Consider the following 14,442-nt stretch of genomic DNA (forward strand, 5'->3'; position numbering starts at 1 on the left):
AGCCAATGTGTAAAATGATTTCATTAAACTTTTCACTGTAAGAATGTTAATGTAGCATGCAGAAAACTTCTCTCTTGGTTCTCTCTAAGCCATAATTAACCTCCAGGAAGGAAGAAACTGTTAAGGAAGTTTCTCACAGCAACTAAAGTAACTTAGTTGTCTATCTGCATCTTCAAGAGAAGGATATTTTGGCCCTATCATGAGGTAGACATTTTAAGAATAAAAAATGGATCACTCTACTTACCTTAAAAATAAATATTTTTATTCTTTCTCTTCCCCCTTCTCTTACAGCTACTTTGCATTTTTACTCTTAACAGTGTCAAAAAATCAACCTATTTTTATCTGATCTTGGAATATGATTTTATCAATTAAAGCTATTCAAGACAAATCATTCCCAAAACAGGCAAAATTTCAACTGTAAATTATAATTGGAGAAATGTATATCCCATCCTAGGACACCCACCCTGTCCAACAGCTCCTGAAAGAAATGCTTGTGAGATGAAGGAACAGAGCTTGCAGATGAATTAATTAGGGCATCTTCACAATATCACTGTTTTCGCTTTAAAATGAATTCTGACCTTTTAACTTGGGATAAGACATCCTGCACTAAGCAGCTGTGTGAACATACAGCAGGAAAACTGAGCAATATAGGAATACAGACCAAAGGATTGCTATGACAATAAGAAATAGCAGGGGACAGTCAGTAGATACTGTATTATTACACTGAAAAATATGGAGATCCTAATACCTGAATAGGCACAATAGCTAAAAGGAAAATGTGGATAAGGGTTTCAAGATCCACCTCTCTGGTTAGGATTGTTTTAAGATGATCACATTCTGTTAGACCATGCTGAAATCAAGAAAGCAATGCAACAAATGGAAATTTCCTTGTTGTATCACCGCAGATGTTTTTATCAAGTTACAGTGCATAAAAAATAAATGCCAAAGAAAATATCTAGAAAGCTAAGAGAATAATACCTACATTATACAATGGGATAATTTTCATCACTTTGTAGTGCTTTATAGGGTCCATCTTATAAAGATGTCTGTCAGTTATAAAAATTGCTCGATCTTCTACTTTATTGAAGCGGTTTACCTGCAAATAAACAAAACTCACACTAGTATTACAATTACTGTCTTAAAGCAATGTTATTACACACAAATGAAAATAATTATTATTGTAAAAACCAGAATTTCGGTCAGCATTATATACTGTACATCTCATTTGAAAATAAGATTGTTAAGTGGAATTGGTGACACTGAAATTTTAATATTTCAATATAAACAATATGAATTAGAGTTCTGAGATTTTTTTTTATTAGCTGTTTGAAGTCCAGGTTGCTGCAAAGGAAATCTGACAAATGCTTCCTTAAAATGTCTACATTTTGTTTTACAATATTGAATTTTATTTCAACTACATATAGAAAATAGTATTATAAAAATTAGTACACATTTCTTCATTCATTCATTCATTCATTCATTCATTCATTCATTTATTTATTGGATTTGTATGCCGCCCCTCTCCGGAGACTCGGGGCGGCTAACAGCGACAATAAAACAGTGTACAATACTAATTTGGTATTAGAAATGATTAAAAATCTATTAATATAAAAACCAAACATACATACATACATACCATGCATAGAATTGTAAAGGCCTAGGGGGAAAGAGGATCTCAATTCCCCCATGTCTGGCGGCAGAGGTGGGTTTTAAGTTATTTACGAAAGGCAAGGAGGGTAGGGGCAGTTCTAATCTCTGGGGGGAGTTGGTTCCAGAGGGCCAGGGCCGCCACAGAGAAGGCTCTTCCCCTGGGTCCCGCCAGGCGACATTGCTTAGTTGACGGGACCTGGAGAAGATCCACTCTGTGGGACCTAACTGTATATTTATATCAGCCTTTTGTAACAGTATCACTTCAAGGTATTCTTTTGACATACAGTACACTGAACTACCCCAGGCTTCAGATTTCCTTCAGATTTATATCATCATTCACCAAACAATTTGTTTTTTTGGATCTGATAAAATCTCTTTATTTTGGCTATGCAAAATGTCTTTATTTTGGCTATGCAAGTTAGTCATTCCATAGCTATCTGTAGGGAATGACTAACCAAAAACAATGATTTTTTAAAAATAATCTGGCCACCAATTAGATGAGTAAAGGAAATATTTTTGACACTGATTAATCACTGTGTTTGTATCATGAAATGAAGGTTGTCTAGCAGAGAGAATAAACCATCGCTTCTTGATAACAGCATGAGATATGAGAAAAAGAACAGAACATTTTAGTCTTTTTTCCTGAAACTTTCTCTAATCTCAATAAACTGACCTGCCTTGCTAGCAAAGCATCCTATTTAAATTATACCCCATTTCATTATTAGAAATCTCCATGAGTTAATCCAAGATAAAGGAACTAACTCTATATAATATTTGGCTTTAAAAGTTAGAAAATGAAACTTACACTGTGGTCCTCATACAGAGTTCATGTTCAGGAAATAACTCCAACCTTTGTTTTTGCTATTTTAGAAGCAGGATATAATGAGGACTCCATGTTGAGAATTGTAATTAAGAGGAAAATAGAGCAGTCAGATTACTTTCTAGCACCCGCTCTATTGATATACACCAGCTTTTCATTAACTGCCCTAACTGCTAATTATTTTTGTGACACATTCCAAGATGTTCAGATCCTATTTATAAAACCTCAAGTAGGTTGGAAGCAGGAATACCTGACACACTGCCCACAAAGAGCCTTCTGTATGCTCCACAATCAGGACAGAACAATTTGGTAAAGAGGCAGGACAATGTTTCTTAGAGATAGGGCCCTGTCAAGCTTTGCCCTGTCTCTTGCTGGAGGCCCTCCATCCATTCAGTTTCAAAACCACCGGAAGTATTTTTAAACATGGTACCTGAGGCAAACAGCCTTCAAACCAAGCAAGATTGGTTCCCAGCTACACAGTATGTGAGGTCTTTTCAAATGCTGTTTTCTCTCTGCCATCACAATTTTGAAATTTGACCAGGCTGCATATACTATCTCTGCTGGACATCACAAGAACACCTTCATAGATAGTTCTCAACTTACAACTATTGATTTAATGACTGAAGTTATGATGATAGGAAAAAAAGTGAGTTACAAACAGTTCTCAGTTTAAAACTGCTGCAGCATCCTTGAGGTTATATGATCAAAATCCAGGTGTTTGGCAGCCAGCAATCATTTACAATAGTTGCAGTATCCCAGGATTATGTGATCCCAGGGAGGCTGCAAATCTGCTTCACTTAATGACCACATGGTTTGCTTAATAATTACAGCAAAAATTGGATAGTTATTGTTGTGGTTAGCTCTGGCCCAGCTCCTGCCCCAAGGAATGTGGAGGTGGATGTGGGGGAAACATCCACATGTCACAGGCCTGTTTTGCTCCCGACAGAGTCAGCTAGTGAATTATCCGATGACAAAGGAAGTGTGGGTGGGATGGAAGAGGGGGGAGCTTGACAGCCCAGAAGGAGATCAATCTTCCTTATCTTCTTTGGATTCAGATGAGGAACCGATGACAGACCCACGCATGCGTAGAGCTATGCATAGGAGAGAACAGCTTAAGACATATTACAGGAGATAAGAGAGGCCAGCTGTGGTTGGGTGGGGCTCCAGTAATTAGAGCTGCTGATAAAATAGCAGCGTGCTGGCTTAGCCGTTGTGGAAGATTATCTAATCGTACTGGTTTGGGATGTGACTTGCTGTTTCAGGACTGTTGATTTTTCAAGACTTTGAAACCAAGGCAGAGCAAAGCGTGTGTGTTTCATCTCGTGGAAGAAGTAGGGCTGTGACGTTTCTTCACAGCTGCTAGCTAAGTACTCAAGGACAGTTTAAGGGGTTTTTACAACCTACAAGGTTGTTTTGGGAAGAGTGCTCTTTGCAATACAAAAAGGGTGCTTTGTTTCTTTTGAATTTTGTCATAAAAAACATTGTTTTTAAATTTTCAACTATGTGTGTGTCTGAATTTTTTACCCTTGAATTTTCGGGAGGCTCATACCATAGAGCCAGGCTGAACAGTTATGATGACTGAAAGGATTTTCCATGTTCGAAGGTGTTCTTCTCTTGTGGGTATCTTTCATAATGAGCACTATCTTTCCTTATGCTGGCCAGTTTGACCGAAAGACTAGTGTCAGTTTCTTTAGCCAACAGGCATGGATCATGTTCAGGCCAGCTGCTATTCGATTCTTCATGTTTTTGATCCACTACTGGATGTCTGATACTATTATGGTGACTGGCTCCTGTTCTGGTTCCTATTCTGGGAAACTGCTATGGCCTGTTGCTTTGAAGCTAAGGAAGATATTCTCTCTTCCAATTACAATTTTCAAGGTTTATCGTCACCTAACATTAAAGATAACTTACTCAAATCTCCGTGGTTCTGTTTTCTTGATTTTCCCCATTCCTCCTCCATGATTGCCTTTCATTCTGATTAATAGTACATGCTGCTCACTTTCCTGAGAATTACTATTATTCAATCGCTTAGTCACTTCTAACTTTTTGATTCAAAGGACATAAATTTGTTGGAATTATCTTTTAGTAACTGTTTTTTTGAGTTCTTCTAAGTAGGTGCTTAGGTCATCAATGATAGTATCTGACTACTTTACCTTTTATCAAACTTTTTTTCTATTACTGGTATACACTTTTTCACTTGCCTTCCACACTTCCCCCCAAAATCATAGTCTTCTCCAGTGATTGCTGCCTTTGCGTTGCTTGTCCAAACATCTGACCTCAAACTTCATTGTAAGTATGCCTAGTGAACAGTTTATTTTTATTTTATAAAATATTTTAATATATTTTACTAATTAAAGAATAAGCATGCCTATTAGACAAATCTAAAAACAAAGTCAAGATTGCAACAGCAACTTCCATATGTAGTGTGCTAAACAAAAGGAGGCTGTTGACCTATTAGGCATTTTTAAAATAATTGCTTTTTCCCAAATTGAATCAAAGATAAATTTACTATTACAACCATTTTCCATATCAGAGATCTTGTTACATCTGGCAGTTGTGTCTCCATATGCTATTGAAGCATAAATGACCAAACCTTAACAATTGTTCTATTTGAGAATGTAAGTTGAACTATAAGACATGAGCATTCTACTCATGTCTTACAGTTCAACTATACAGCATTCTACACTCCCATTATAAATATGTATTTTCCAATCTTGGCCATGGCTGTATGAGACATTTTACTGAATTATCTTTGATTTTTGGTATTTGATCAACTTTTGTAGTATTGATATTAGCAATATTTTCAAGAGTCCATTAATCCAGAGGCAGAGGGAGAGGGAGGGAGGAAGGGAGAAAGGAGGAGGACAGACAGGGACAGATAATTTTCATGCAAATACACAATTTTGGCATCTCTTTTGCACAGTTCTTCTGTATAATCATACCAGTTCTTCTTTAAATTTTCTCCAGTAGTCTTTACATTCTTTGTCCTTTTTTAGGGGGGGGGGGGTTGCCTAGCTTTGTAGAAAAATTCCTCTTACTTTTCTAAAGATATTGTGTGTCCTTTCCATTCAAATACTCTCAATTTCTTTGCATTGCTTATAAATTTACCTCCTTGTCACTGCTTGCTATCTTTTGTGGTACAGACAATTCTTCTATTAAGCAAATGGCAATCCAGGAACTATCTCTGACTGGAATTTTAAAGACTGGATACGGTGCAAAGGCAGAAAAAAAATTCAATTTATTTTCTTAAACTGTAGATCTCTCCTGAAGTAATTTTAAAACCATTCTTGAAAATGCTTGTAAAAATGAAAAAGAGGATCTTTCAGTTGCAAGGAAAAAAATAAGTCAAAAAGAGGGTTGTGAAAATATTTACTAATCCCTGTCATCTTGGACATAAATTGTATCAACTCCTACCCTCAAAACGATGCTATAGAGCACTGCGCACCAAGACAACTACACAGAAGAACAGTTTTTCTCCAAATGCCATCACTCTGCTAAATAAATAATTCCCTCATCACTGTCAAACTACTCACTAAGGCTGTATTACTATTGCTATTAGTCTTCTCATCGTTTCTATCACCCATCGCCTCCCACCTATGACTGTATGACTGTAACTTGTTGCTTGTATCCTTATGATTTATATTAATAGTTTCCTGATTGCTTATTTGTGCCCTATGACATTCATTAAGTGTTGTACCTCATGATTCTTGCAAAATGTATCTTTTCTTTTATGTACACTGAGAGTATATGCACCCAAAGACAATTTCCTTATGTGTCCAATTACACTTGGCCAATTCTTTGTTTATAAATAATTTGTTTATTTATTTATAAAGAATTCTATTCTATTTGAGAGGAGAACAGTGGTTGCAAAACTGCCGATATCTTATCTCTGCAAACTAGCCTCACAAGTGAAATTTCTGATTGCAAAGAAAAGCTAACAGGTTTCTTCCAGTTATGAGCCTTATGTAACTGATGACCGCTAATGCTGTAGATAATGTGTAGCTAATGCCAAGATACAACAGGGAGCAGTAATTTGGAGTGTTCTGAGCCCAGGAAAGTGTCAGAAAACAACAACAAAATATTGGTACTGGTAAGTGAATGTCTTACTCTGCAGATAAATGTCTTCAATTTAATGTATAAAATATTGATTTCTGATTTTGGGCTAAGAAAAGGGGGGGGTCCTATACATCAAAGTGTCTTATATAGATGGAAAAATATGATAATCATTGGTATTGTTTTTATTTTGTTCTGGATTGTTGAATCATATCAAGTTATTGGTCACATTTAATGACCAATGCTGATACAGGCTTCCAAGAAAGAACTTCACAATACCAGCATCCTGACTTGCATAGAAGGAGCTGTCCTTTGTACTGAAGAAAAGAAGAAAGAAAGCTTATGTTCAAATGGCATATTTTTATTGCATTCTTATTGGAGATTTGAACACAGCAGTAGTTCTTTCCCAATGTATTTGATAAAAGGGGAACCAAGACCATTAAATTCTATGCTTTCATTTCAGTACAAAATCTTGCCTGATTTTGCACAAACACAGTAAGGAAGTTTTTCAAGATACAACCAACTATCCTGGAACAAAACTAAGAAAAATTTACACTATATACAGTAATAAGTGTGATTGGACTGTATGATTGCATATTACATTAGGGTTTTTAGTTGTATTTTAAATTATTAAATTTGTGCTACATGCTTATATTTGTATCTATTCTGTGAGCCGCCCTGAGTTTTCGGAGAGGGGTGGCATACAAATCTAAATAATAGTAGTAGTAGTAGTAGTAGTAGTAGCAGTAATAATAATAATAATAATAATAATAATAATAATAATGCTTGATAGAGATACCAATTTTTATCTGTGTTTGCCTGATTTATTGTCATCGCAATCATGTGAATGACAATACGCCTTTTGCTTGGTAATATAATACACTGATGCAGAGGGAGCATGCTGAATATGACTTCAAAAGATAAAGATTATTAATATACTGGTCATTGTTTCTCAGAGCCCTGTGGAAAGGTTCAATGTTATTATTATTTATTAGTAGTATCAGCAAGGGGAGAAATAGATTCTAAAAATTATTTGAGAAATTATAAAATGTTAGAGGACAAATGAAGCTACACAAGTAAATTACTAATGGAATGACTTCAAAATGGTCTCAGCACATTAATGGACCAATGTCTTAATATAATGGTCTTACAGCTGTCTTATTCAAAGAATCATTTTAGCTTAGTACACTATACTTAATACACTATACTTTTATTTAAAAGTTTTTCTGAAGGTTTTTAGTAAAAGGGTAAACAAATTACATTATCTGAGAGCTTTTAAATTGATATATTGTTTAGCCTTGCCAGAAATCATGATATACTAATACCAGAACAGTCACTACATCAAAAGGCTGCGCACATTCTTGCCAATTCTGCCTTAGAGCTGAAATTTCTCCTCATTGCTTCACCACCCAGGTGCATCAGAATAGCTAGGCTTCTATATTAGGCTTTCTATTTCACCATTCCACTACCTTGGCAACTAATTCTTTTCTAGTCTTCTAATAATTGCTATTAGTATACTGTATTCTATGTTCACAGCAAAATAACTGCAAATATAGCTGCTGTTATACAAGTGCTTTGTACCACCAATGTGTTCCAAATGATACAAATACCCAAGGATATAGCCTAGCTGACTAGCAGTAACTCAGTGAGCATCCATTATGAATTTAGGCATTTTGCACCTATGTTTTACACATACGTTTGCAACAAACATGAACTTGTTTCTGAAACTGACAGCGAGCAAAAATAAATAGGAAAGATAAATTTCTGAGAAAACTAAAGTCATAGAAAGGATTTTTTGACAGCAAGAAATAATAAAGACAGGCTTTGGAATTCATGAAAAGGGGGCTGTTTTCATCAAACAAGTTACATAGCAGAATACATTCTGAGACCCAGCTCTCTAAAAGACATGAATGGAGTAAAGCAAACAATAGGGCTGATGGAAATCATGGTTATGCAGAGAACAAAGAAAAGTTGGAGGGATTTAGGTGCACTACAGAGCAGACCACTTTCAACTTGTTGGCTGGTGAAATGTCAGGATACCAAATTAGTAAACCATGGCCTAATTATCCATAAGGTCATCACCACTGAATTAACTTAGTATTGTGCTAACAAATACCTATTATTTCTGTCAACCTTAAAAACTTTATTTTCCTCTGAAGCCTGTTTGAGAGGATTTCCCCCCATCTTCTCCAGCTTACCTTACGAACTTGAGAAGAGAAAAGAATTCTCATGAACTTGTCCTTACGTTGCAACTCAGAAGTAATAGAGGTGAATGAACCCGTAGTCTGAGGATTGCCAGGATTCTTAAAGAAAGAAGAAATGTATCTATTATTAAAACAAGTCCAGAGCACCTTTACCATTCCAAATTGAAGTCTAAAATATACAGTATATTCATAATCAAACTCTAGCTCTAGTACCACTGTACTCTAAAGCCAGGAAAATAGTCAAATGTTCAATGACTTTCTGAACATTATCAGGGTGGTAACCATATCAGGGACTGCTGTTCTAGACACACTTTTCATTGTTGCTGTTTTTCCAATTGTTCTTATTTTTCCTACAACTGTGTGATTAAAAAATGAAGGAGGACACAGGGATATACCAAAAACTTCCAACAGAGGCTTTCATCTTGATATAGGTGGTTTTTTGATTCGCTAAACCTACTCCTGACATTCACACTACAAGAATGTCTATAATATGATTTTAAATTTCCAAACATATCCAGTGTCCCAGACCTTTTGGAAACGATTCCTGAAATGTTCAAGAGCAGTTGGAATATGGAGGTCAAATTTTAATTTTCAGGACTTCGGTTTAGATTGGAATACACCCAAATTAGTTTGCCTACTGAACAATGTTACCACTATTTTGTCTGGAAGGAATTTCAGTTTGTTTGTTCATATACATTAATTTATTTATAAATTATTAATTTATCTAGACAAGAATTATTAATTTATCTAGACAAGAATTATTAATTTATCTAGACAAGAATTATTAATTTATCTAGACAAGAATTATTAATTTATCTAGACAAGAATTATTAATTTATCTAGACAAGAATTATTAATTTATCTAGACAAGAATTATTAATTTATCTAGACAAGAATTATTAATTTATCTAGACAAGAATTATTAATTTATATAGACAAGAACTGGCACATGCTTCACTATTCATCTCTTACCATGTTTTCATTTGTTATAGTGTTGCAAAAAACAATGACTGAATTTTGACAGGTTTTACTATACTTACCAATGCAAGGTAATTGCCCTGCCAGATCCTTTGCAATCCAATATCCCCTCGATGGCCCTTAAGCAACTCCAGTGCTGCCACTTTTGCCTTGATTTGTGGCAAATCTTTGGGTGGGATATTTTTAATTAGTTCATGTGCTCTCCATCTGAGAAAAAAAAAACATTAAGAAGTCATACAGGACTTTCATATAAGGAAAAGATTTTGAAACAAAAGTTCAAAATTATCCATTAATATTAGTATTTTCACTCAGAAAAGATGTTCAACTGATTCCTGTCATTAGAAATATACAATGGTATGGTTTCTGTGATTGGCACATCCTGAAGTAGCATCTATATTCAATCTACAAAGATAATTTCACATAGTGACACTGAAGATGCTGTGTGGAACTGACCAAGATCCATAACTCAAGACAGGGATTGTTTCCATTTCTTACCTGTAATAGATGTTATGTAGAGCTTCTTCAAACCGTCGCAAAACTTTTGGAGGATTAGGCCACTTCACATGCTTCCCATAATCTTTCATAGACTTCACATTTTGAAATCGCCGGGCAACCTCACAGATGTAAGATTTTACTTTATATCGACGGTAACATTTTAAAATCTTCAGGGCAGCTCGAGTCCTCTTGTATTGGAGTCTAGCCAATGTACCTCTCCAAACCTACAGAATAAGCCATTCAGAAAACATTACCTTGTGGCATAGTTTAGCAAAGCATAACTTACCTTTATAAGCAACTCACTTCCATAAAAATTATACAATTGTTAATTGGAGTATCAGTTAAAAGTACAATAAAACATTTTTTTATTGTGAGCTTAATGGAGTTCAACTTTCCTAAGCTAGAAATAAGATTAACTTCCTATTACAAGAATAATTACTAAATAAAAATTGAATTTAAAGTAGCATTCTTAAATAGGATAATTTTCTCTATATCAAGAGAAAAACAATGTGATGGGAGAATTTAGAGAAATAAAACAAGCAGCAATAGAAAGTGCTCAGGCGGTAATAGTTTTGGGTTGGAAGGATGTGACAAAATGGACAATGCAAAATTGGTATAGGTACATGGTGGACCATATTCAATTTGAAATTATGGATAAAAGGATAAATTTGGATAATGAAACTGAATTGAGACAACTGATGGGACAGTGGGACAAGGTAAGAAGATATATGATGAGTAGAATCCGAGACCAAGCTACAAGAAATAAATTGGAATCATTCTATAATATGTAAATAGATATATTGTTCTTGGCTTAAAGTGGGTTATATAAGAAACACCCCCGGTTTGGTGGTGGGGTACGTATGTGTGTCGGGGTGGTGGGCATTTTTCACTATGCACTGTTTTATGTTGTGTGTATATTAAACTTGCTAAAAATCAATAAAAATATATTTTAAAAAAAGAGAGAAAAACAAATCACTTAAGTCAAATATTTTAATAACAAATCAAGAGAACAAATTTTCAAATTGAGAACCTGTGTGATAAATGCAGTTAAAGTCAAGGAACAGATACCTATTGATTTGTTGTTGTACTGAAAATATAAACAGAAATCCATTTAACCCTTTTACAAATTTCCTCAAAAGACATTTCCTAAGAAAACTACATGTAGAAGCCCTTCTGAATAAATTGCATGCCACAATGCTGTATAGCATCTATATTCTAACATGAATTTTACAGTTTGACTTCACAACATGTTTGCAGCTATTATTCAGACTTATTTCTAACCACCTTCTTGACCTCAGTATGCTTGATGTTATCAGCTTAAAGAATGTCCAATTGTCTTCATCCATACATTTAAATTATTTTTGTGCGATATCTTGATTCCTTCAGTTTATTATTTTTCCCATTGTCCAGTCCAAATTCCACTGCAATATTTGGCTGTAAATATGAACAATGTCGAGTAGCGATTTTACTTCAGATGCTGTTTTTGCATATAGCTTCAGATTATCCATGTAAAGGAGGTAGGATAGCCTCACAAATGTTTTTGGTGTTTGATAGCCATGGCCTAACTTATTCAGCATTGTTGACAGAGGAATAAATGCAACATTAGTGAGTCCCCTTGAAAGATTCCTCACTTGATATTAATCTCTCGCCCTTGACCAGCAATCACCTCTTCTATTATGCCAATGATCTTTGCACAGACTTCTTGTATTTCCATTGACTCCTGTTACCATGTAATCATATACAGGAAGTCAATGCCTCCTCATAATCAATCCAAGCTACATTCAAGTTGGTTTTCCTTCTCTTACAGATTTCCAAAACTATGATGTTAATTAGAAACTATTATTTTATTTCTCTGCTATTTGGGCGCTCTGTTTCTGTTCAGATAGAAAGACTTTGTTTTCAACTAGAGGGTGTTGTCTAAACATGTACATTTGTAAAAATGTAAAAAAAGTGCTGCCCTTTTGTTGAATTTTTCCATTATCAAATAGTTTTGCCCACTGTTAACTATCGTAATCTTAGCCTTCTTGCAGTATATTGCTAAACTGCTTGATAATCAAAACCCATGCAGTTTATCTTCACTTGCTGCTGATCAGTTCTTGATCTTCCTTGCCCTCTTATCCACCATGGGTACTGTTATTACTAGGTCTTAAATTTCAACTTTTTTATTCTTAACAAATTCCTCTATCCGAGCGGCATTCTTGTTGTATTGTTCTTGTGCTCAGCATACTGTTTCCTCTTTGTCCATTGCTGGCTGGTTTCTATTGATGGATTGGCAGAAAGATTTCAACTGAAATTGGAGGTTCTCCCTATAGCGTGCAAATTCAAGCTTTATATCATCTGATCTTCTTGAACATATTATGGTGCTTTGTTGTTTTCAGTGCTCCTTAATCTTCCTTGTTTCTAGGTTACATTTCTTGACCAGCTATTCTTTGATCATGTTATTTAGTTTCTCTTCTTTATTCATTGTCTAGCTTGTTTACATCTAATGTTAGCATGCTGATATTATTTTCCAGCCTGATTTTCTATTTTGATGATTCACTGTTCTATAACTGCAGCCATGTTGTTTTCGTGGATGAAAAATTTTAAATATAAGTAAACTTCCATATCGTTGTGGTTGGCTCTGCCCCAGCTCCTGCCCCAGGGAATGGGGAGGTGGATGCAGGGGAAAATTCAACATGTTACAGGCCTGTGTTATTGCCGACAGAATCAGTTCAGAGTTTAGTTTCCTCGGACGAAGAAGAAGGTGGGAGTGACTCACCAGAGGAGGGCTTGGCACACAGCCCAGGCAGTCAATCTCCCTTATCTTCCCTTGATTCAGATGATGACATTTTGGACCCACGCAAGCGCAGAATTATGCGTAGAAGAGACCAAGTAAGAACATATTACACGAAATAAGTGAGGTCACCTGTGTTTGGGTGGGGCTCCAGTAATTAGGGCTGCTGCTATAAATAGAAGCATGTGGGTTTGGCCGTTGTGGAAGAATATCTGATCGGAGTTTGCCAGGAATCCTGTTTTCTGGACTTTGTTGCTTTTTCATGCCGTGGAAAACAAAGCAGAGCAACAACGTATGTGTGTGTGTGTCTCACTTCCTTGGAAGAAGAAGGGGTGTGAAGTTTCTTCACAGCTGCTAGCTAAGTACTTAATGACTGCTTAAGGGAAATTGTAGACTACCCAGTTGTTTTGGGAAGAGTGCTCTTTGCAATACAAAAAGAGTGCTTAGTTTATTTTGAATTTTGTGATAAAGAACATTGTTTTGAATTTTCAAACGTGTGTGTGTGTGAAATTTGTACCCTTTAATTTTCGGAAGGCTCCTATCAGAGAGCCGGGCAGAACACATATGGTATGCTGGATACAAACCTATTAGTTTTTTGTTTTTTGGGGGGTTTTTTGCTGAAAGGTATTTATTTTATAAGAAGCCCAACCCATCAGTAGGATTTCTGCAAATAGTGTTATATAAATTCTAAACTCCCTAGAGGCTCGTACTGAATTTCAGTTAGAAAGTAATGTTCTCTAAGAAGCAATCACAATGGCTACATTCTATTCAAAATGCCTATTGCTTCCTTGGGATAATATTTGTTTCTTCTTCAGCTCAGCTTAAAAGGAGCCTTTGTTCCTCCTACTAGTATGCAAATAACTCCTATTTCCCTCACAAATGCTGAAGAACTTTGATTCTGTTTCTGAGCTGGCATTTTACAGATCCCTAGAGATGCATAAATTCTCCACTTACACTAAGATTAATTAATTACCCAGTGTAATTAGAAACATAACTATCAATATTTTATATAGAGTAGATTATGTCAAAAACCAGTCTTTTTTGTATATGCCTCTTTAAATGTGGGTTACATCAAGATGTAAAATTCAGCCAAGGAAGTAATGAGAGACACTATTTATAGCAACTGAAGATGAAATAAACAACCTTCCTCAAGAGAAAGAAAGAGGGAAAGAAAAAAGAAAGAGAAAGAAAGAAAAAGGAAAGAGAAAGCCTGTTTGTAATATACAGAGTTCCCTCAATTTTCGCGGGGGATGCGTTCCGAGACTGCCCACAAAAGTTGAATTTCCGCGAAGTAGAAATGCGGAAGTAAATACACTATTTTTGGCTATGAACAATATCACAAGCCTTCCCTTAAAACTTTAAACCCCTAAATTGCAATTTCCTATTCCCTTAGCAACCATTTAGATTATTACCCACCGTGTTTATTTATTAAAGTGTATTAAAAAAATATTTATTAAAGGCGGACAAAA

At 35.4% G+C, this 14,442-nt stretch overlaps 1 protein-coding gene across 2 annotated transcripts in view; it reads right to left on the reverse strand.

The window, feature by feature from the left end:
- MYO1D (myosin ID) overlaps positions 1-14,442 on the reverse strand; it is a 170,940-nt gene that overhangs the window by 77,165 nt on the left and 79,333 nt on the right. For both annotated transcript variants that reach the window (XR_011556871.1, XM_070727987.1), the window contains exons 17-20: positions 10,201-10,424; positions 9,768-9,912; positions 8,722-8,826; positions 983-1,096 (exon numbers count right to left, since the gene is read on the reverse strand). Coding sequence is in view for 1 of the 2 variants with exons in the window: in XM_070727987.1 (XP_070584088.1) it covers positions 983-1,096; positions 8,722-8,826; positions 9,768-9,912; positions 10,201-10,424 (588 nt within the window). In the remaining variant the exon portion in view is untranslated. The remainder of the gene's footprint in view (positions 1-982; positions 1,097-8,721; positions 8,827-9,767; positions 9,913-10,200; positions 10,425-14,442) is intronic.

This window comes from Erythrolamprus reginae, chromosome Z (genome assembly GCF_031021105.1).
Source record: "Erythrolamprus reginae isolate rEryReg1 chromosome Z, rEryReg1.hap1, whole genome shotgun sequence".
Lineage (NCBI taxonomy): Eukaryota > Metazoa > Chordata > Lepidosauria > Squamata > Dipsadidae > Erythrolamprus > Erythrolamprus reginae.